This window comes from Orycteropus afer, unplaced genomic scaffold, assembly GCF_000298275.1.
Source record: "Orycteropus afer afer isolate SDZICR_OR568_19922 unplaced genomic scaffold, OryAfe1.0 scaffold00542, whole genome shotgun sequence".
NCBI lineage: Eukaryota > Metazoa > Chordata > Mammalia > Tubulidentata > Orycteropodidae > Orycteropus > Orycteropus afer.
In genome coordinates, this window is record NW_006922129.1 from 566,421 (window position 1) to 586,536 (window position 20,116).

The window sequence follows — 20,116 nt, forward strand, 5'->3', positions numbered from 1 at the left end:
GCGACCCCTCCTTGGGTTTCCGAGGCAGTTATCACTACTGAAGTAGGATTGCCCAACCTTCCTTCCGAGGAGTGGCTGGTGGGTTTGAACCGCCAGCCTCCTGGTTAGCAGTCAAGTGCCTTAGGCACTATGCTACCAGAGCTCCCACTTTGAAGTTACATGATTTTATAAAGGGCTACAAAGCAATTAAAATTTAAGCTTATCAGAAGAAATAGAGGGTCTGTTGAATGTCGATTAAGAATATTTGAGTGCATACATAGTTGCAGTGCACTGGATTACTTAGTATGGACCTTCTTGTCATAGTCTTAGGAAGACCAAAGAAGAGTTGATACCTTTGAATTGTGATGTTGGCTAAACTAAAAATACCAGGACTGCCAGAAGAACGAAGACATCTGTCCTGGAAGAAGAGGAGTGAGAATGACCCTTGGAAGTGAGAATGGCCAACTTCATCTCACCTACTTTGGTCATGTTGTCAGAAGAGGCCATTCCCTGGAGAGAGGATATGATCTTTGGTAAAGCAGAGGGTCAGTGAAGAATGGGAAGACCCTCAAGGAGATGGATTGACACAGTGGCTGCCATGATGGGCTCAAGCACAGCAAGGATTGTGAGGATGATGCAGGACCAGGCGGGGTTTTCTTCCCTTGGACACAGGGTCACTATGAGTCAGAACCAACTCAATGGCACCTAACAACAATGACAACAATAATAATGCTCTAGTGAGATGTTATCATATTGTTTTGATTTATATCCCTCTAACCCACCAGCCACTCCTCGGAAGGAAGACGGGGCAATCTACTTCTGTAGTGACACTGCCTCGGAAACCCAAGGAGGGGTCGCTGTGAGTCGGGTCCGACTCGACAGCACATAACAACAACAACAACAAATGACTAATCATGACTATTTCTTCATATTGTTGCAGGAACAATGAGGTTCTTACCACCTGTCGCAAGTAGCCAATGTCTGCAACACACTGAAGTAAAAAAAGCAAAAGATTGAATGTTAACACTCAAGGAGATAGAGTGAAGCGCTTCTCCAAAGTCTGCCTCCTCCAGCAAAGTGGCAAACATAATTATATAGGGAAATGGGGGTGGTGGTATTTGAGGATCTCTTGGGCCACCAGGAATGTCTTTGTTCTTCTTTACTGTGGTTACTCGAGACTCGATGTCTCTTGTCTGAGGATCATCTTACTTCATAAACCACGATTATCAGCTGAAACTGACCATGGGATAAGGTCATTCAAAAAATGTATTCCAGGGAAAAAAAAAGAAAAGAAATCAGCATCCAGGAAGAAGTCAGCTATTCTATTTACTTGAAGGAGAAGGAAAGAAACATAGCAAGTTAGCCATGATGATTAGTGTCTGTTTAATTATGGCTGCTAGCTTGTTGAAGTTCTGTGTTCAGCAAGGGGTGCTTCTTCAGCCTTCAACAAAATATTTGTTAGGCACCTGAATGTCGTCTTTGGTGAAGTGTCTGTTCATGCCCTTTGCCTTTTTTTTTACTTGGAATTTTTGTCTTTTTGTCCTTGAGATATTGAAGTTTTTAATAAATTTGAGGTATCAGTCCCTCACCCAATAATTTGTTGCCAGTTTTTTTTCCCCCCTAGTTTGTAGGTTCTCTTTGACTCTTTTGGTGAAGTCTTTGGATGCACGTAAATGTTTAATTTTTAGGAGGTCCTAGTTGTCTGGTTTGTCTTCTGCTGTTTGTGCATTTTTAGTTGTGATTGACATTGTATTTATGCGGTGTATTTGGGCCCTTAAGTTTGCTCTTATTTTTTCTTTGATAATCTTTATATATTTAGGCCTTTGGTCCACTTTTAGTTTTTGTCCGTGGTAGGAGATGTGGATCGTGATTCATTTTTCTGCAAATGGGTATCTAGTTTGGCCAGCACCATTTGTTAAAGAGGAAGGGCTACTTGCTTGAGCCATCCTGTCCTGCGTGTGTGTGTGTGTGTGTGTGTGTGTGTGTGTGAGGCTGAAGTGGAAGGCCAGAGGGACCCCTTACTGAAAATTGCAGATCTTGAGCAAGCTAGCAGGCATGATTAAAGGAGACGTTAATCCTAGTGACTAATTTGCTATGTTCCCCTCCCTTTTGCTTTCTTTTAAGAAAATAGAACTGTCAACCTCTTTATGGACATTGGGGAGCTCTGGTGGCATAGTGCCTAAGGCATTTGACTGCTAATCAGAAGGCTGGCAGTTCAAACCCACCAACCACTCCTCGGAAGGAAGACTGGGCAATCTACTTCCATAGAGATACTGCCTTGGAAAGCCAAGGAGAGGTTACTATGAGTCAGACTCGACTTGAAGGTAGTGAGTTTGGTTTTTTTTGGTTTATGGATGTTGAGCTCTTTATGTTTGCTATTTTTGATTATGCATTCTTCTAAGCATAACCCTCTCCCACGACTTATTTTGCTGAGAATTGTAGCTTATGAAGCAAGACATCCCTGGGAAGAGGGACACTAAGGCTGGAGTAACCAGGGAAAAGAAGAACAAAGACGTTCCTGGCCGTCCAAGGGATGTTCACGTCCCTTCCCATCTCTCTACGTAACCATATAGACCCCTTTGGTCAAGGAGACACACATTTTAAAGAAGTGATTCTTGCTGTCTCCTTGGGTATTGATATTCAATAAGCCTTTTGTATTTCCACTTCAACCTGTTGTGATCATTGGCTCTTTGAGACGGGGTAAGAGCTTGTTGTTCCTACAACATGTGTTTGTGTGATTTGAAGTTGTCTGTAATATCTGAGATATTGAGGTTTTATTGTATTTATTGTTTTGTTTTAATATATTTGGGCAATGGGGCAGTTTTGCTACTGTGGTTGCTGGTTTTGCAGTACTGGGGTGCTCACCACCTGTGTCACGGTGGATTTGGTAGTGGGTAAGAGAGTGAGTGTAAATCTCTGATCACTGGTTGTGTAGAGCTGCTGAAGGCAGGTATTGGCTGCTGTCTGTTGTAGATTGAGTGGTGCTGGAGCGAGTAGTGGCACTCGCCCAGTGGGTGAAGCAGCAGGTGTGGTGGGTATGGCTGGCTGGGGTTGCTGGCTCTCAACTGATGGAGAGAAAAAGAGAAAGAAGAAAAAGGGAGGTGGATGAAGAGGAAGGAAGAAAGAAAATGATTATGGGGAAGAGGGATCATTTAAGAAGAAAAAAAAAATAAGAAGGCAGCCCAGTCCTGGTGTGAGAAAAGAAAATAAAGGAAAACAAGTGAAAAATAAGGAGAGAGAAGAAGGGAGAACTAAGGAGAAAGAAAAAAGAGAAAAAAGCAGCACAGAGCTGGTGAAAATGATGGCTGTCAAACATGGCTGTAGCACTCATTCTGTGGGAGGACACAATGCGGACTGGGGAGGGGTGGGTGCTGCTGACTGGGGATGTGGCAGGGGACAGGTCACCCACTCTGCGGGATCAAAAAAAAAGGTGGGAGGAGCGGAAGAAAAGGAAAAAAGAGGGTGGTGGAGGGAAGAACTAAGCTGAAAGATAAAGAAAACAAAAAAGGGGGAAAAAAAAGGTTGATGGGGATGGGAAGGCCATGCCTCTGGTTACCAGGAGGTTGTGCAGGGCACAGGGAGAAGATCACACCTCTCTGGTCACCAGTCACCAATGTGAGTACCAGCACAGTGTTTTGCAAGTGGAGCCAGTTATCTGGTTCATGCCCTGATTGGAAAGCTGCATGCAATAATCCAAAATGGCCGCACACTCCTGCACTCCACGTGGCTCTGCAAAAAGGGTGTGGGGCCAGCAGCGGCTGACCTCCTGTAATTTCATGAGGAAGAGACATAATCACCATCAGCAGCAGCAGCCTGAGGCTGATTCCTATAAAGTCGAGTTTAGCCATGCCACCACCCTCTAATCTTTTTGCCAGTTCTGCCACCAACCATCTCCCATGGCATTCTTTACTTCTCTGCTGCATTTGATAATTCGTTGCAATGACCACACAGAACTCACAGAAAGTATGCACAATTATGGGATTTATTAGGAAAGTAACAGGCTACAATTCAGGTTCAGAAATGCTCAGGATACAATTCTTTCATTCAAGACAGCCTCCCCTTGCTCATGCCCCTAGATAGGCCTCTCTTGGGCCCTTGGCCTCTTGGCCTGGCTTCTGCCCTGCTCAGGCAAGTGTTACAAAGCTTTTTCAGCTCTGTTGATAGGTGCACCTCATTCTGCCAGCAAGCCTCCTGCCTAAAGACACTCAGCTTGCTTGTTCTTTGGGCCAGAAAGCCCACCACTCCATCTCATGCTCGTCTGTTGGTTCAGTTGCCTTTGCTGCTGCCTCTCTCTGCCATCTCAGCACAAGGATCTCAGATCCAAGCACGTGCTCCACTCTTGGTTCTTTCTTAATAACAGTGAGAGCTCCCTTTTCCACTTCTGGGATGGCTCGTTTTAAGTCTAGTGAGATGGCAAAACTGACTAATCCTCCCATTATTTGCACAGTCCTTTTTTTTTTTTTACCAAGACAAGGGCACCATGTGCCTTATTTACATTATTGTTAAGTTATCCAATCTCCTGGTGAGCCAAGAGCACCTTATATTTGCATAGCTCCACCCAGTCATCTGGTGGTAGCCACAAAGACCAGAGTTAGAAGAACCATAGAAAGTAATTCACTGCACTGCAGCCTCCTTGTTCACCATTTTTGTCCAGTCTCTTCCTATCTGATTTACTTCTTTATCCTTTCCTTTGAAACTCTGGGTTCCAGGATTGTCATCCATATCCACTCATTTGGTTTCTCCAGTCTTCGTTGTAGAGGGTCTGAAGAGTCTATCTGCCTAGTGCGCCATCTTGAATTGTCCCTCCTCTTCTTTTAACCAAATCAGTTTTACATTTGAAGAACTTCAACTAAAATTGACCTGATCTACATTCAGTCATAAGACCCCGATATATTTACATAATGTTTTAGAAATATTGCTTTAATAAAATTCTATCTGGAGATAAGGAATTAATGCGTGGCTAAGAATTGTTAAGAAAATATTTGATTTGACAACTTCTTGTAAAATTTTCTTCCTTCCCCTTCACTTGTCTCTTTGATGTGACATCCTTTCCCTTTGTTTATCAAATGAAAACTTGCAGTTTCTCCTACAAGGAAGGAGGGCACGCGCACATTTTCTCATAAGATGACATGTAGACTTCTTTTCATAAAATGCAATTATTCCTTCAATAGTATCTTTTCTTGTATAATGGAGCATCAGTTTAGTGCTTTCACTAAGACAGCAAAAGAGTTGGAGGTTGGAACCCACCCAGGGGCTCCATGGGAGAAAGCCTTGGAGAACAGCTTCTGTAAACGTTACAGGGTAGGAAACCCTACAGGGCAGTTCTACTCTGTCACATCGGGTCATTGAGCTGAAAACCCACTCCCCGACACTTACAACAGTGCTTTGACCGAAACCACAACTCAGTCTCTCTTCTATCCCAACTTGTTCAATGACTCTCCTCCCCACACCTTTTCCCAGAACTTTAGCTGCGGGGAGTCTTGAAGATGGACTGGTGCCACCAAAGGCAAGCAGAGGGGCGTTTTCCCAGTGTCCGGATCTTTGTGGTTACTACACGGGGGTAAACGAGGAGGTGGGACTGGAAGAAAAACAAAAGCCACACCAGCCATATTCGGTAGTGCACATATATTTGTCATACCCACCAGCCGCTCCGTGGAAGGAAGAGTGGACAATCTACTTCCGTAGAGATGGAGGGGTCCCTATAAGTCGGATCCAACTGGATGCCAGAGAGTTTTTTTTTTTTTTTTTTTTTTTTTGAGGAGAGAACTTAAACCCCGTCTTGATCTCAACCGGTCCCTGTAGCCTAAGGACCAGGAGGGCCCGGCCTTTTATCCGGGAACCCCGCCAGGCCCCTCCCTCCGCCCAGGCTTTGGACTCCGCTGCCGGAAGTGCCACCGAGAGGCGCCGGCCTTCGGATGCCTAGAGCAGCCTCGGGAAGAATGGAGAGATTTTCGGGGCGGAGGCGTCCGTCTCAGGACGTCGGCCGACTCCGCCCCTCTGTCCCTTTGCGGGTGAGTTATCCGGAAGCCGTTCTGAGGCTCGCAGTGGGGCGGCCGGTTCTTCTAGCTTCCCGAGGACGAAGAGGCAGCAGGCCCGGGACGACGGCGGTTCTCGATCCTCGGGGCAGTCGCAGCCTATTTGTCGTCAGCCCTGGTTCGCGCCAGCGCCCCGCGCCCCTACGGTCAGGACTTGTGACTGTGCTCAAGTGTGAGCTGGGACTCTGTGGCCCGCCTTGCCCTTTTGAGAGCGTGTTTTCTCCTAAAAGGGAAGTGGGAGGAGGGCAGCGCCAGACGAGGCCTTTGCGAGGCCCCTTCCTGAAGGTTGTGAAAGGAGGACGGAACCCTGTCACCTGCTTGGGTTTAAGGGGCAACAGCAGAAACCTCCGAATCGCAGCTCTTTCTTCTGTTTCTCGCGGGATTGTGGAAAAAGGCCTGCTCAACCTAGTCAGAGTCAGAAGAGGAGCTCCCGAAGGCGGAATTTTATTATGGTTAAACCCACTTCTTGTTGTTATATGCCGTCGAGTCGGCCCCGACTCATAGCGACCCCTCCTTGGGTTTCCGAGGCAGTATCACTACGGAAGTAGGATTGCCCAACCTTCCTTCAGATAAGCCCACTTAGTAATTCAAAATGTGCTGACGGGGTTTCCAAGTAAATCCTCAAGGGTCCTGCTTTTAACCATAATTTACATGTTTCTCTGGGTACAAACCTGAGCGTTGGGTGTTTAAAAATTTCACATTTTCAAACTTTCTACAGAAATCTTTATACTATTAAATCGTACTGTCTTGATTTTTTGGAAATAATCACAAATCCTTAATACGCGTATCAAACCCATGTGGTGGAGTCAGTTCCTACTTATAGCGACTCTAATGTTGGTGGAGTTTAAATAAGCCTGAATATTTGGACCATTTGATTTGATTATTATATATTTGAAATGGAATAATATCCATTTTTTTGTTGTTTATTTGGGGTTGTTAACTTATCAACTATTTTTTTTGAGTATCTACAGTGTGAGCTCTGGTGGCGTAGTGGCTAAGGCATTTGGCTGCTAATTCAAACCCACCAGCTGCTCTGCGGGAGGAAGATGAAGCAGTCTCCTTCCGTAAAGATCAGCAGCTGTGGAAACCCAGTGGGAGTCGCTATGAGTTGGAGTTAGCTTGATGGCAGTGGATAGCTACAGTGTGTAAGATCCTTTGCTAAGTCCTGAGGCTATAAGAAGATGGGATATTTTAATTTACTACAGTAATTTTTCCTAATCTTGTCCTGCAGTGATGGTCATTGTTCTCCAGAACAGGGATGGAGCAAATATCGGTCCAGGAAACAGCAGGATCACCAAGGGTCCAGTTTCAGTCTCTGGACACCCAGTCTGAGGGTCTGTCCCCAGAGCCTCAGTTCGTGCAGGAGACCGTCATGGAACAGGGACCCATTGGGGGTAAGGCAGAGAAAGTGCTTACATCCAGAAGAATGGGAGCATAGTGGGGTTCCTGGGCCTGAACAGTAAGAAGATGACCCCTAGGGGAAGATCTGGAAGGGAGGAACAGACGTGACTCAGTTCAGCCCCCAGGGAGGCCCCGCTGTTAAAGGTCTAGGCTTCTCTAAGTGTATCCCATCTTTCTTTAATAAGCAAAGTAGTTGTCACGCTGCTCTGGCTGCTTTCCCTCAGTCTTCACTTCATCCCAGTTATTTCACCACATCCAGAATAACTTCTGAGATACGCTCCTGTTACCATATCTTGCGATCCTCGCCTGGCCCTCAGTGTTAGCCTTTCCTTACTTCCTTGCGGATTTAGGGTCTGTCCCTTCCCCTGTTCCCTTCATTTAGATTCTCATTCTTTGATGACCTTGTGTGTTTTACCACCTGCTGTTCTGTTGAAATCGCAGTGTTTGTGACTGATTTTGACCCAGAAAGCAACATTTAATACTGTGGTTGAGCACTATATTTGTATGAATGTGTGCATATTAAATAAGGTTATAGTCACATATTTATTATTGTATAAGTTGATTCTCTCTTCTTGTTCTTTTGTTTTGTAAAAACTGTGCCTTACATTGTTTATGGACAACTCCAGAGCCTATAATAACCTGAGTGTCAGCAGCAGGTCAAATGCCACAATGTGTAGAGTGTTATGGGCCCCTGTTGGAGTGTGGAAAGGATTGTAAGGATAAATGTTCCTTGCTCTTGGGGGCCTTATTCTGGTTGCAGAGATAATGCCCATTCACAAGAGAAAAGCTTTTATGGAACAGTACATGGGAAAGGGTCTAGGCTAAGTAGCTGTGGTCCTGGCAAAGTCACTTCAGGTCTTCGTGCTTTGATTTGCCCATCTGCAAGACAGGCCTGGTGCTCGTCCCTCTGTCTGAGGAGTGGCATGTCATGAGGATAAAGTGAAATAGGAGATTTCATAATAAAATCCTATGTAACAGGTAGGTGCAAATGTGTAAGTAGGGCACACAAGTGCTGAGAACAAACAGGGTAGAGATGTGTGATAAGTGTTCACTAGAATGTTGATGTGAAGGGTCTCACTGACCCCCCTCGGGCTGGAGAAGCTCTCACTGTTGGCTCCTTTCTCCTCCCTCAGCTCCACCTGTTCCCCAGGTGCCTGCTCTTCCCCATGCGGGAAGCCCAGGAGACCAGGCAGCTGCGCTCCTGACAGCCAGGTACCAGGTGAGCTGAGGATCCCCTGCATTGCCTCAGGGACAGTTGCTGCTGATGGAGAGTGGCCTCTCCCTCATTACGTTTATAACCCTCGCCTGGAAGTGTTTTCAGTGGCAGCCGCCACATTGGGAACTGATCCTCTTTAGGGACCTGGACTTCACACATACCAGCACCTGTATCCCCAGAAATGCAAGCAACCATGGTTCTTCCCTGTGTCGGTTCTTTGTCCATGGTGCTAGGATGGGTGCTTGTTAGATCTCACAGGGGTGTAGGACTCAGTCCCTAAGTCTTAATCTGCCCTCGGTCCTCCCCAACGTAAATACGCACAGGGCACCCTCTGTCGTCATTCTCTTGCCATGGTGCTACAGTGGGTTTATTCCCCCAAGCAGCCAGGATGTGTTATTACAGGAGTTTGTGACATTTGAGGATGTGGCTGTGTACCTCACTCGAGAGGAATGGGGATGCCTGGACCCTGTTCAGAGAGATCTCTACAGAGAAGTGATGTTAGAGAATTATGGGAACGTGGTCTCGCTGGGTAAGGACTGTCTTCCTACTATTCAATTTACCTATTAAGATTTCCTTCTTTCCTTGTTTCTGAGTAGGTGTGAGACATCTGAGAAAGTCAGTAGCGTGGCTCAGGTTTCAGGTCTTATAGAACTCCTAATCCTCTCACTTTAGGGTTCTCTAGGACAGGGACAATTAAGGTTCTTCTGGGGGTTTCAAGAAGAGACATTCTACTCCTTATCCCCAATTCCTATTTGCTACTTTGGGGAGCATCTGCTCCCTGTTAGAAAAGGGCAGCTTGTTTGTGCTTTGCCTAATTCTCACCTTCCCTGTCTCCCCCTTTTTTTTAATAGTGGAGACTGTAGCACCTCTCAACCTTCAACCAAATACTTTCCTGTTTGGTATCTCAGTGCCCCTGAATCTGAGAGTTCCTTCAGAGAATAAATGTTGTTTTGTTTTGTTTTAAATGTTAAGCTAAAAGTCTTCTTGAGTAATCACTGACCTCTTAACTCTTCTCCAAATTCATCTTCAAGTGGGCAGAGTTGGGCAGATGTCATTTAAAGATATGAGTCCCTGTGAGTACATTTCAGCAAATCACCCGGATGCGATGGTAGTCCCAGCTGACTGTACCCTGGGCAGCAGAAGTCTTAGACATTTACCCCAGACTAAGATTCTGAAACCATATCTCTCCTTTGTCATTTTTAATGGTGCAGTAGGCAGCTGAGATTAGGTAACCTGTAGTATGTCGGAAGGAAGGTTGGGCAATCTACTTCCGTAGTGGTACTGCCTTGGAAACCCAAGGAGGGGTTGCTGTGAGTCGAATCCGACTCCATGGCAGTGGGCAGTGGGTTTAGTATGTAGAGACAGATCAGTGGGGGGTACTTGTGCCCCCCCGGTGGGAGTATTTCTCTTTTTCTGTCCTTGTTGCTTGCTTCTGTTTCTCCTCTTTCCTTTCATTTATATATTCACACTGCCTCCATCCTCTTTTTTTTATTTTGTCTATGCTGGTGGCATCCAGGGCACTGTGTGGTCTTGATTACAGTCAGGATTCAAGAGGTCTTCTTATCCTTGGGGAGGCAGCCTGTCCACTGGGAAGGTTTTTAGTATGTTTTCCATTCCTGGCTCTTTGATCTTTGTAGGCATACTTCTCCGTCTTCCCACCACCCGGATACATAATGTGAATTCCTGCCCAGCCTTGAGTCATACCCAGGCAAGTGCTTTCTCTGGAGACACCCTTGCAGTCCTTTCAGCAGGAATCTCCAAAAGATGGCTCAAGTATCGACTTCCCATTGATATTGTTCATCCCTGCGCGGAAACTCCTTTTCCACGGTTGTAAGAAATGAAACTTGATTGACGGAATAGACGCTGCCCTGGATGCCACTGCTCTGTAAAATTGCAGATCCTCAAATGATCCCTGTTAAATTTCTACTGTAAAGGGCTAAGGAAGATTCTGTTGCCACCCAGTGCGTTTTGAACCCAGTTTACTCAGAAACCACGCTTGGTGGTTACCTGCTTGTGTTTTGAGAAACCACCAAGCTCAACTCCACCTCTTCCTTCACGATCTTTTCATGTTACTTTAGAACGTGGAACATAATGCTTTGTGGTTCTTGTTTTCTGTAGTGTACACGACCTGCCCTTTGTATTGCCTAGCTCCCCTGCAACCCCTGGGTTTTCCTCACTCTAACATTCAAGTCGTTTTCCTTTAAATCTCTGTGGCTGCTCCAGCGTCCTGCCTTCCTCCCCTTTATTCTTTGTGGCACTTTACAGTGACAGCTTTATATTACCTTTCCTGATCAAGTGTTCCTTAGCTCTGTCCTTGATGGGGGGAAAATGGGAGAGCAAAAGAGTTAATAAATTTCTTTCTTTAGAGGTATCAGATTGAATATATACATAACAACGCTGTAAAGTATAAACTGATATATAATTGTAAACTGTAAATTTTACTTAATTACAGAATTTCCAACAGTTAACCTGTCTACTTTTTGGAGTAAAGAAATCTCTTGGCAATACCCTTGTATAGTACAGCAAGCTATTAGACTGAACACTGTCCCATTCCTGTATCACCCATGCACACACACAATACGCACACATGTACACACACTTACTGAACACACACATACAAGAAATCCTACTCAACTTTTGTGAGTAAGTGAGCAGCATCTCATTTTTATAGTCCTTGGAAAATCATATTCATATTTGTGTGTTCAGCAAATTCTGCCTGAAATTTAACACTCTTTTAATTTAGCTTACTATTTGGTGTTGGGAAATAAGGATTTTAAAATTCAGTCCCTGATTCAGCAACCCCACTGTCTACTTCACATCCTTTTTCCTGTGGTGGTGGTTTTAGATTGTATTAGTCACAGACCTCAGAACTTTAGTCTTTTGGTTAAGTGCTTCCACTATCTAATAGCGATTACAGAATATGAAAAATTGAGTAAAACAGTCAAAAAAGAAGGTAAAACTTGTAATTTTCATTACTAGATTTTAATAGAAGTACATTATTAATGACAAGCAAGTAACGGGTTTAGGGGTCATACCTGAAGAGAGGTTCCTCATTTTGTGCTGGGAAAGGGAACTGGGTGTGAATATTGAGTTACATAGCCGTTTCTTTGACTCCGTTGTGACTCGGCAACTCTATAGGATGGAGTCAGTCTACCCCATAGGGTTTCCAAGGCTATGATTGTTACAGAAGCGGACTGCTACATCTTTCTCCTGTGTAGTGGCTGGTGGGTTTAAACTGCAGACCTCTTTGGTTAGGAGCTGAGTGCTTAACCACTGCACCACTAGGGCTCCTTGAGTTGCATGATGGCATTAGAAACACAGTTACCAGAATTCTCGGTGACAATAAGTGAGTTGGTAAATCAGTAATTTTGACACACATCCCTTGCTATTTGAAGTTGATATCATGAAAAACAGTGATGTTACATAAAATGTCTTTACTGCTACAGTTATTTGCTGAGAAGACTAATATGTACTGGATACTGTACATGTCTCATTTCGTCCTTGCCATAACCCTGTGAGCAGATATTATTACTCCTGTTTTATGCATGGGGAAACTGAGGCTCAGAGAAGTTAAGTGATCTGCTCAGGATCAGAGCTAGGATTGGGACCCAGATGTGACTCTGAAGCCCGTGCTTTTTTAAAAATTATTATTTTACTATTTTGTGATTATAGTGTGGTGCTTTTTATATGTTATGAGTTGTTTCCACTCTGATGAGGAATCCTTAGGTAGTACAAATGGTCAGTGCTCAGCTGCTAACCAAAAGGTTGGCAGTTTGAGTCCAACCTAAGGCTCCTGGGAAGAACGATCTACTTCCAAAAAACCAGCCACTGAAAACCCTACGCAGCCAGTTCTACTGTGACACACGTGAGGTTGCCATCAGTCAGAGCTGACAGGAACGGATTGGTACTTTGATAGAAGAATTCCAAGTTGCCATGATAAATTGGAGACATAGGCACAAGGTTGTACATTTTGGGGCCAAAAAGGACATGCATTCAAGGAGAAAGAAAACAGTCTATTCTAATATAATATCTGTGAAACAATGATATTGCTAAGAGAGAATTTATTTGCATATTTATTAAGGACCAGGAAGAAAGGCATGAAGTGTCTAGATGGATAAAATCTTAGTACAACTGTGGTACAGGCAATCAACCAAATAATGGTATATTTTAAATGTTATTTTTAAAGACCAAATTAAGTTAAAGTAAGTCTAATTAGAAAATTGTCAATATTTAAGTCAAGTCATTTTAGATAGGAAGATTTTAAAGCAAGCGTGTATTTTTAAAGCATAGAGTTTTGAGTTAAATTTAAGCAAAAGGCATGCGGGCCAATGGCAAGATAGTCTGCCATCAGTGCTTTCTGAGACAGTTGTGTGATAGATTGGGAGGAATACAGACTGGAATCAGACCTGGTTCCAGATACCAATGGTGATATGTTGGCTGGTTATTTAAGCTGAAACTAATTTTCTTCATCTATGTTGTTGTTGTGTGCTGTCGAGTCAAATCCGACTCATAGCGACCCCTCCTTGGGTTTCCGAGGCAGTATCACTACGGAAGTAGGATTGTCCAACCTTCCTTCTGAGGAGTGGCTGGTGGGTTTGAACCCCCAGCGGTCTGGTTAGCAGGCAAGTGTCTTAGCCACTATGCTACCAGAGCTCCCTTCTTCATCTATAGAACATGAAAAATAATGTCTACTTTTCTGGGTTGTTCTGAAGATTAAGTTAGATTATCTACACAAGTACCTGGCTTATGATATGTACTTAAATGTTTTGGAAAGGATGGCAAGCGATAAGAGCTATGAACCAGTTCCAAGTTATTTCTTTCTATTGGGATTTCTTCAAACTGAATAGTACACAGACGATTGCCAAAGGTTTGACTATTATTATAAAGAGATTTCATTTCTCTGACGCTGAACGCATCCCTTTTGATGAAAGCTGGTATGATTTTAATTTCTTGGAGGAATCCTGGCTCTTCATATATTATTCTAATCACTTTTTTCTCTTGCTTTTATCATTTTTATTCTGTGGTCAATATGTTGGCCTTCTGCTCTTCTCTTTCTGTACAGTTTTTTGGGGAAGAATTGATTTCATTCGCAACCTTTACTTGTTATTAGGAGAATGTTTAAAAGCCAAGTTCTGAACAAAGACCCTGGGTTTGAGTCTTGGCTTTACCAGTTACTGTGACCTTGGGCAAGTTACTTAACTTCTTTTCCTTTTGTAAAATGAGTATAATAATAGTTTCTATTTCATAAGGTTAACACTGAATATTAAATAAGTAAAATCTTTAAAATCTTGGCGCCTACCAAGCACTCAAAGAACCTTACCTTAATATTTTGATGATATTGGTGATAAAGGTGATTTTATGTCTGTAACTCAAACCTGTTCCCTCTTCTAAACTTCAATCTTGTATCTCTAACTGCCCCCTAGGCATTTTCTCTTAAACCTTTCATACAAGTTAAACATCTAACAACGCCTACCACATGAAGACAATTTTTTTTTGTTGTGCATGCAGATGATATAATAATCAAATTTTGTTTTTATTATAAAAACTTAGAAACATCTTAATAAATACAACAAAGGTAAAAGTTATAAAATATGCTATCAGAATTCTGAGCACAGTACTTGTACGTCATGCCGCGCTGTTTTAAAAACTCTCAAAGCCATTTTATTTGATGTGGAGAACTTTAGCTGAATTAGTGTCCAAAATGAAAATTGACTGTTAATGATTAGCAAGAATTCAGAAGCACAGTACAGTTGGCCCTTTTGGCCGTTCATATCTATGGGTTCTGCATCTATGGATGCAACCAACCATGGAGCGAAAATATTCAGGGGAGGGGGTGCAAAGCAATGAAGTAGTCAAAGCAATCCCTCAAAAAAGCTGAGAAGGAATGGAACGTGCTATTTATGTAGCATTTACATTGTACTAGGTATTATAAGTAAACTAAACCAAAAAAACAACTGCCGTCAAGTCGGAAGTCGGATCCAACTCATAGCAACCCCTCCTTGGGTTTCCAAGGTGGTATCACTACGGAAGTAAGTTGCCCACCCTTCCTTCTGAGGAGTGGCTGGTGGGTTTGAACCCGAGCCTTCTGGTTAGCAGTCAAATGCCCTAGGCACTATGTCACCAGAGCTCCTAATATAAGTAAACTAGAGATAAAATTTAAGTATATGGGAGGATGTGCATAGGTTATATGCAAATACCGTTGTGGGTTATATGCAAATACTGTTGTTGTTGGGTGCCGTGACTCAAAGCTATCCTGTATACAGCAGAGTGAAATGCTGCCTGGCCCTACAACATCTTCACAACAGCTGCCATGATGGAGCCCATCGTTGCACCCACTGTGTGAATCCATGAAAATACGATGCCATTTTATATAAGAGATGTTCTGGTTACCTAGTGCTGCTCTGATAAGAATGTACCACAAATGGGATGGCCTTAACAAATAGAAGTTTATTCTCTTACAGTTTGGAGGCCTTAAGTCCAAGTTCAAAGTGCCAGGCTCTAGGGGCTGGGTGAAAGCCCCTCAGCTTTGGGTTTCAGCTCTGCTTCCAGCTCCTGGCCCACTGAAGCTAGAAGCTTTCCTTCACTCAGACAGCTGCTGGCTGCTCAGGCTGCCAAGCTCAAGGTTGACAAGTAAAAAGGCACAGTCCCAATGTTACCAAACCACACAGCAGGCCATTAATTCAAGTCCATTGTAAGTCCCAAGGATGGAAGAGCATGGTAGGCTGCTGGACAACAACACGGCCTACATGCAGGGTCCAAGCATGCCATAAGCTAGAGACCATTCCTGAAGGCTTCTCCTTATATACAGGAAACAGATCACATTCCCTAAGGCAGCTACTCACAGTAGATTCCACCATGGAGTTGATTACCAGTCTTTTGGGGAATACTACATCTAGCTGCCCAGCCATTCAACCAGGCCCAGCCAAGTTGGCACACAAACTGGACTACCACAAGAGACTTGTGCATCTGTGAATTTTGGGGATTGAGTCCTGGAACCAGTCCCCCACAGATATCAACTGTATATGCTTAAATGTGTTCTTACCTCTTTGCTCATAGACTTTTACCATGGGATCCAGATGGGCCAATTACTGGATGATCATATTTTCTAGGCCAGTACCTTTTATAAAAAATTGGGATAGCCATTATACAGTGACCCTTGGGCACAAAGTTGGCATTCAGAAAGTAGCTGTTAAGTACATGAATCAAGTACAAGATACATGGTCCCTGATGAGATAAGTTGTAATTTCTCTGACAATCAGAGTGAAGAGCTCCTTTCTTTTCCCTTCTATTGACTCTTCTTCTCCTTGGTCCCTTATCCACAGGTGTAGTAGGTCCATATTCAGGTTGCTTATATATAACTCTTTTGAACGATTCCCCTGTTACTTCTGAATCACCTAATTGGTTATCCTCTTACCCTACTGAACATGCCCTCTGTTTCTATTACTTCCTGAACCATTTGAATCCTACTTTACTGCTGTTTTTCATGCACTTCACCTACTGTTGAGATTCTGTGGCTGTTTTGCAGAGCACATACGCTTCTCTTACCTGGGTAGATAGAGTATTTCGTTTTGTCCTTTCTAAGTTTTCTTACTCAAAGCACAGAGTACAGCTTATATATGTATTTTCTATTTATATATTATATTAGATGGAGATACCGATGAAAACAAATTGTTGATTCCTAAGCAGAAAATTTCAGAAGTACATTCATGCCACGTGAGAGTAGGAAGACTCAAAACAGGATATTGCTCAAGTTCCTGAGACCAGAGAAGTGTATAAACCTGAGGAGAGGTTAGCAAAGTTTCAGGAAATTCCTGATTCCTTAAAGATTTACAGCCTTGGAAACCCAATGGGGGTCGTTATGAGTCGGAATCAACTTGATGGCAATAGGGTATGATAGTGGTAAGTGTGACATGAGCCTCAACCAACATTCAGCAGTTAAATATGATCAAATAAATCTTACACATAATTTGTAGGGTAGTGAGTCTAAGAATGGATGTCTCCCATCTTAGTAAATGTGAGAGCATTCCTACCACTGAGAAATCTTATAAATGGGATGCATGTGGGAAAACCTTTCTCCAGAGCTCAGCCCTTACTAGACATCAGAGAATTCACACTAGAGAAAAACTGTACAAATGTAAAGAACATGAATAATCTTTCAGTCAAAGCTCAAGTCTTAATTGGCCTGAAAGAATACACCCTAGAAAAAAACCTGTAAATGTGTAGCATGTGATAAATCTTATGAAACATTTGATAAACCCTGCAGACAGAGCTCAGACATAATTCAGCATAAGAGAATTCCTACTGGTGCAAAATCTTATTAATGTAGCAGTTGTGAAAGTCTTCAGTCATAATGTATACCTTACTCAGCATCAGGAAATTCACAGTAGAGAGAGGACCTGTGAGTGTACTGTATGTGGCAGTGCCTTCTGTCAACTCATACCTAATCGAACCTCAAAGGGTCCACAGTGGAGAGTAATCCTGTGATCCAGTGACTGGGTTGACCTGTATTGAGCATTAAGGAGTTCACAGCTTATGCAGCTTCAGAGAATTCATACTGGGGAGCAACCATATGAATGTGGAAAAGTCTTCAATCAAATCTCATGCCTTGTTCAGAATCATTGAAGTCAGAGAAAAGAGAAATCATGAATGGAATTTTTTTTTTAAATTGTGATTTGGGTGAAAGTTTATAGAGTAAATTCACTTTCCGTATAGCATTTCACGTATACTTTGTCTCATGACATTGACTACAATTTACCCCAATGCAACAGTTCCCCTCCCACTTCCTCCTTCTTCCTGTGACCATCCCTCCATGCACTCGTGCCTCCCTGAGCTGTCTCCCTGTTCATAAACAGCCCTTCTTTCTCCCATGATTGTTCTCTCCAAGGAGTGTGTCTACCTTGGGTCAGTGTTCAACTCATATGCTTATCGTTTGTTTGGCTGGAAACCACAGATGTGGGTGGGTTCAATTCCAGACTTGAAGGGCAGCTCTAGGGGCCATAGTCTCAGTGGTTCCACCAGATGAGTGGAATGCTTTTGAGGGAAGTTTTAGTCATAGGTCATATCCTGATGCAAGTGGAAAGAACTTAAGTCAGACAGCTCATCTTACTCAACATTAGAGAATTCATACCAAAGGGAAACATGAATGTAATGAAAATGGGAAGGCATTTGATGAAAGTTCACATCTCATTCAATATCTGAGAGTTCACATGAGGGAGAAGTCATGTATGGACTGAATATAGTACACTCATTCATCATTTAAGACCAGAGAATGTATCCCAGAGAGATTCTATGAATGTGAAAAGTATCATGTGCTGTTGAGTTGGTTCCAACTCATACCGACCCTATGTACAGCAGAACAAACTGCGTCTTCACGATTGTTGCTCCCATTGCATCAGTCCCTTTTGTTGAGGATCTTCCTCTTGGTTTTTTTTTTTTTTTTGTGTGTGTGTGTGTGTGTTAAAGTCAGTTTTATCAGAAATTAATACTGTCACTCTTGCTCTTTTTTGGTTGCTATTAGCTTGATACATCTTTTTCCAACCCTTGAGGTTTAGTCTATTTTTGTCTTTGTCTCTAAGGTGTGTCTCTTGTAGACAGCATACTGATGCATTGTGTTTTCTTATCCAGTCTGCAACTCTTCGTCTCTTGAGTGGTGCATTTAATCCATTGACATTCAGTGTAATTATCGAAAAGTACGAATTGATTGCTGTCATTATGTTACGTGTTTCTTCGTGGTGTTCCTGGTTTCTTTGTTCCATATAATTTTCTGTCCTAAGCTCATTTTGTTTATGAATTGTGTTATCATTTCCTTTGTTGCTGTTGTTTTAATATTTGCTAAATGAACTGTGGTGTGAAGGTTTGTAATTTTTCTTTGAGGTTACCCTGTGATTTATAATTTGCTCCCTGACTTTAGAACAGTCTATATTTCAACTCTCTTGACTTACTCACCATTCAGAAGTTCTGAAGCTACACTATTTTTTCCATCTTTTTGGTTTGTAGGTGTCCTCATTTGCCAATTGATATCTCTGGTTCCCTGTTTACAATCTTGTAAGCTTATTTTATTTTGGATACTTCCATAACTGTGGTGATTTGTGGGTTAGTCATCTTGTGTATTAATGGTCAGTTGTTGTTTGCTATTATTGGTTCTTTGTTCAGAAGACTCCCTTAATTTCTGCTTATCTGGAAATCTCCTAATTTCACCATCATATTTAAGGGACAGTTTTGCTGGGTGTATAATTCTTGGTTGGATATTTTTCTCTTTCAGGGTTTTATATATACCATCCCATTGCCTTCTTGCCTGCATGGTTTCTGCCAAGAAATCAGAGTTTAGTTTCATTGGTTGTCCTTTGTAGGTGACTTCATTTTTCCCATGCTGCTTTCAAGATTCTTTCTTTGTCTTTTGTTTTGATGAGTTTGATGATGATATGTCTTGGTGATTTTATTTTGGGAGTGTATCCTGTTTGGGGTTCGTTGGACTTCCTGAATGGATATGTTCTCATCTTTTATCATCTTGGAGAAGTTCTTTTCCGACAAATCTTGGATAGGTTTCTCAGTGGTTTTATTTATCTCTTCCTGTTCTAGAATTCCAGTTACATGTAGGTTATTCCTTTTGCTGGTATCCTACATGAATTTAGGCTTTCTTCATTTTGTTTTGATCTTTTTTCTGATTGATCCCTTTCCAAAGAAGAAAAGAATTGAGTTATTTGTCTTCAATCTCATAAATTCTGTCTTCCACTGATTCAATTCTACTCCTTTGCCCATTCAATGTGTTATCTATTTCTGAAAACTACTATTACTCTTCTGGATTTCTATCTGTAGATTTTGTATAATTTCTAATTTTTCGTTTATTTTGTCATTTTGTTCTTGTATCTTCTTCCAAAATTGTTCTAGGGCTTTGTCTGTGTTTTCTTTAATTTTGTCACTGTTTTCTTTGACTGTTGCTCAATCCTTTGAAGATACCTAGGTATAATTCTTCTGAATTCCTTAGCAGGGAGTTTCCAGTGCTGCTTCTTCCTCAGGGATATGTTTTGGGTCCATATCCTGCTCCCTTGTTTCCACCACTTTATCTTGCTTCTTTGTGTGGACTGTGATGGTCTGTTGTCTCTGAGGCATTGTGACTTTTTTGTGTTTATATTTAATTGGTGATTGTATGTTAGAGTGATTCACCCAACATTTTCATTTTCTTTCTTTTTTTTTATTTTTGGACATATCTGAGTAAGCAGGGTACTGTGTTCCTCTGTTCTCTAATTGGCAGCACTTACACATTTACCGCCTGTCTCCTGGTGGTTGTGACAGAGAATAAGAGTGGCTACACAGATCTTTGTTAACTGTTTGTGTGAAGAGCAGTTAAGGGTGAGTCAGGCTCTTCTTGGTGGTTGTTTATTGTTGGCCAGCTGGTTTGGAAAAGGAAGTGGTGGCTCTCATTCAGTAAGTGGAGGTGCAGGATGTGTGGGTGTGGTTGCGTTGTATGGGCACAGTTGCTTTCTCC

General features: G+C 42.6%; 1 protein-coding gene across 1 annotated transcript; it reads left to right on the plus strand.

Moving 5' to 3' along the window:
• The first annotated feature begins 7,272 nt into the window (after window positions 1-7,272).
• On the plus strand, window positions 7,273-10,465 carry ZNF655 (zinc finger protein 655). The gene is made up of 4 exons (XM_007955820.1): window positions 7,273-7,408; window positions 8,549-8,634; window positions 9,034-9,160; window positions 10,269-10,465. The coding sequence occupies exons 1-4, from the start codon at window positions 7,273-7,275 to the stop codon at window positions 10,463-10,465; spliced, it is 546 nt and encodes a 181-aa protein (XP_007954011.1).
• The last annotated feature ends 9,651 nt before the right edge of the window (window positions 10,466-20,116 follow it).

Coding starts and splice junctions, on each gene's coding strand:
- ZNF655 (XM_007955820.1), top strand. CDS start 7,273: ATGGAGCAAATATCGGTCCAGGAAACAGCAGGATCACCAAGGGTCCAG. Junction 8,635..9,033: donor TCCTGACAGCCAGGTACCAG/GTGAGCTGAGGA, acceptor GTGTTATTACAG/GAGTTTGTGACATTTGAGGA. Junction 9,161..10,268: donor TGGGAACGTGGTCTCGCTGG/GTAAGGACTGTC, acceptor TGATCTTTGTAG/GCATACTTCTCCGTCTTCCC.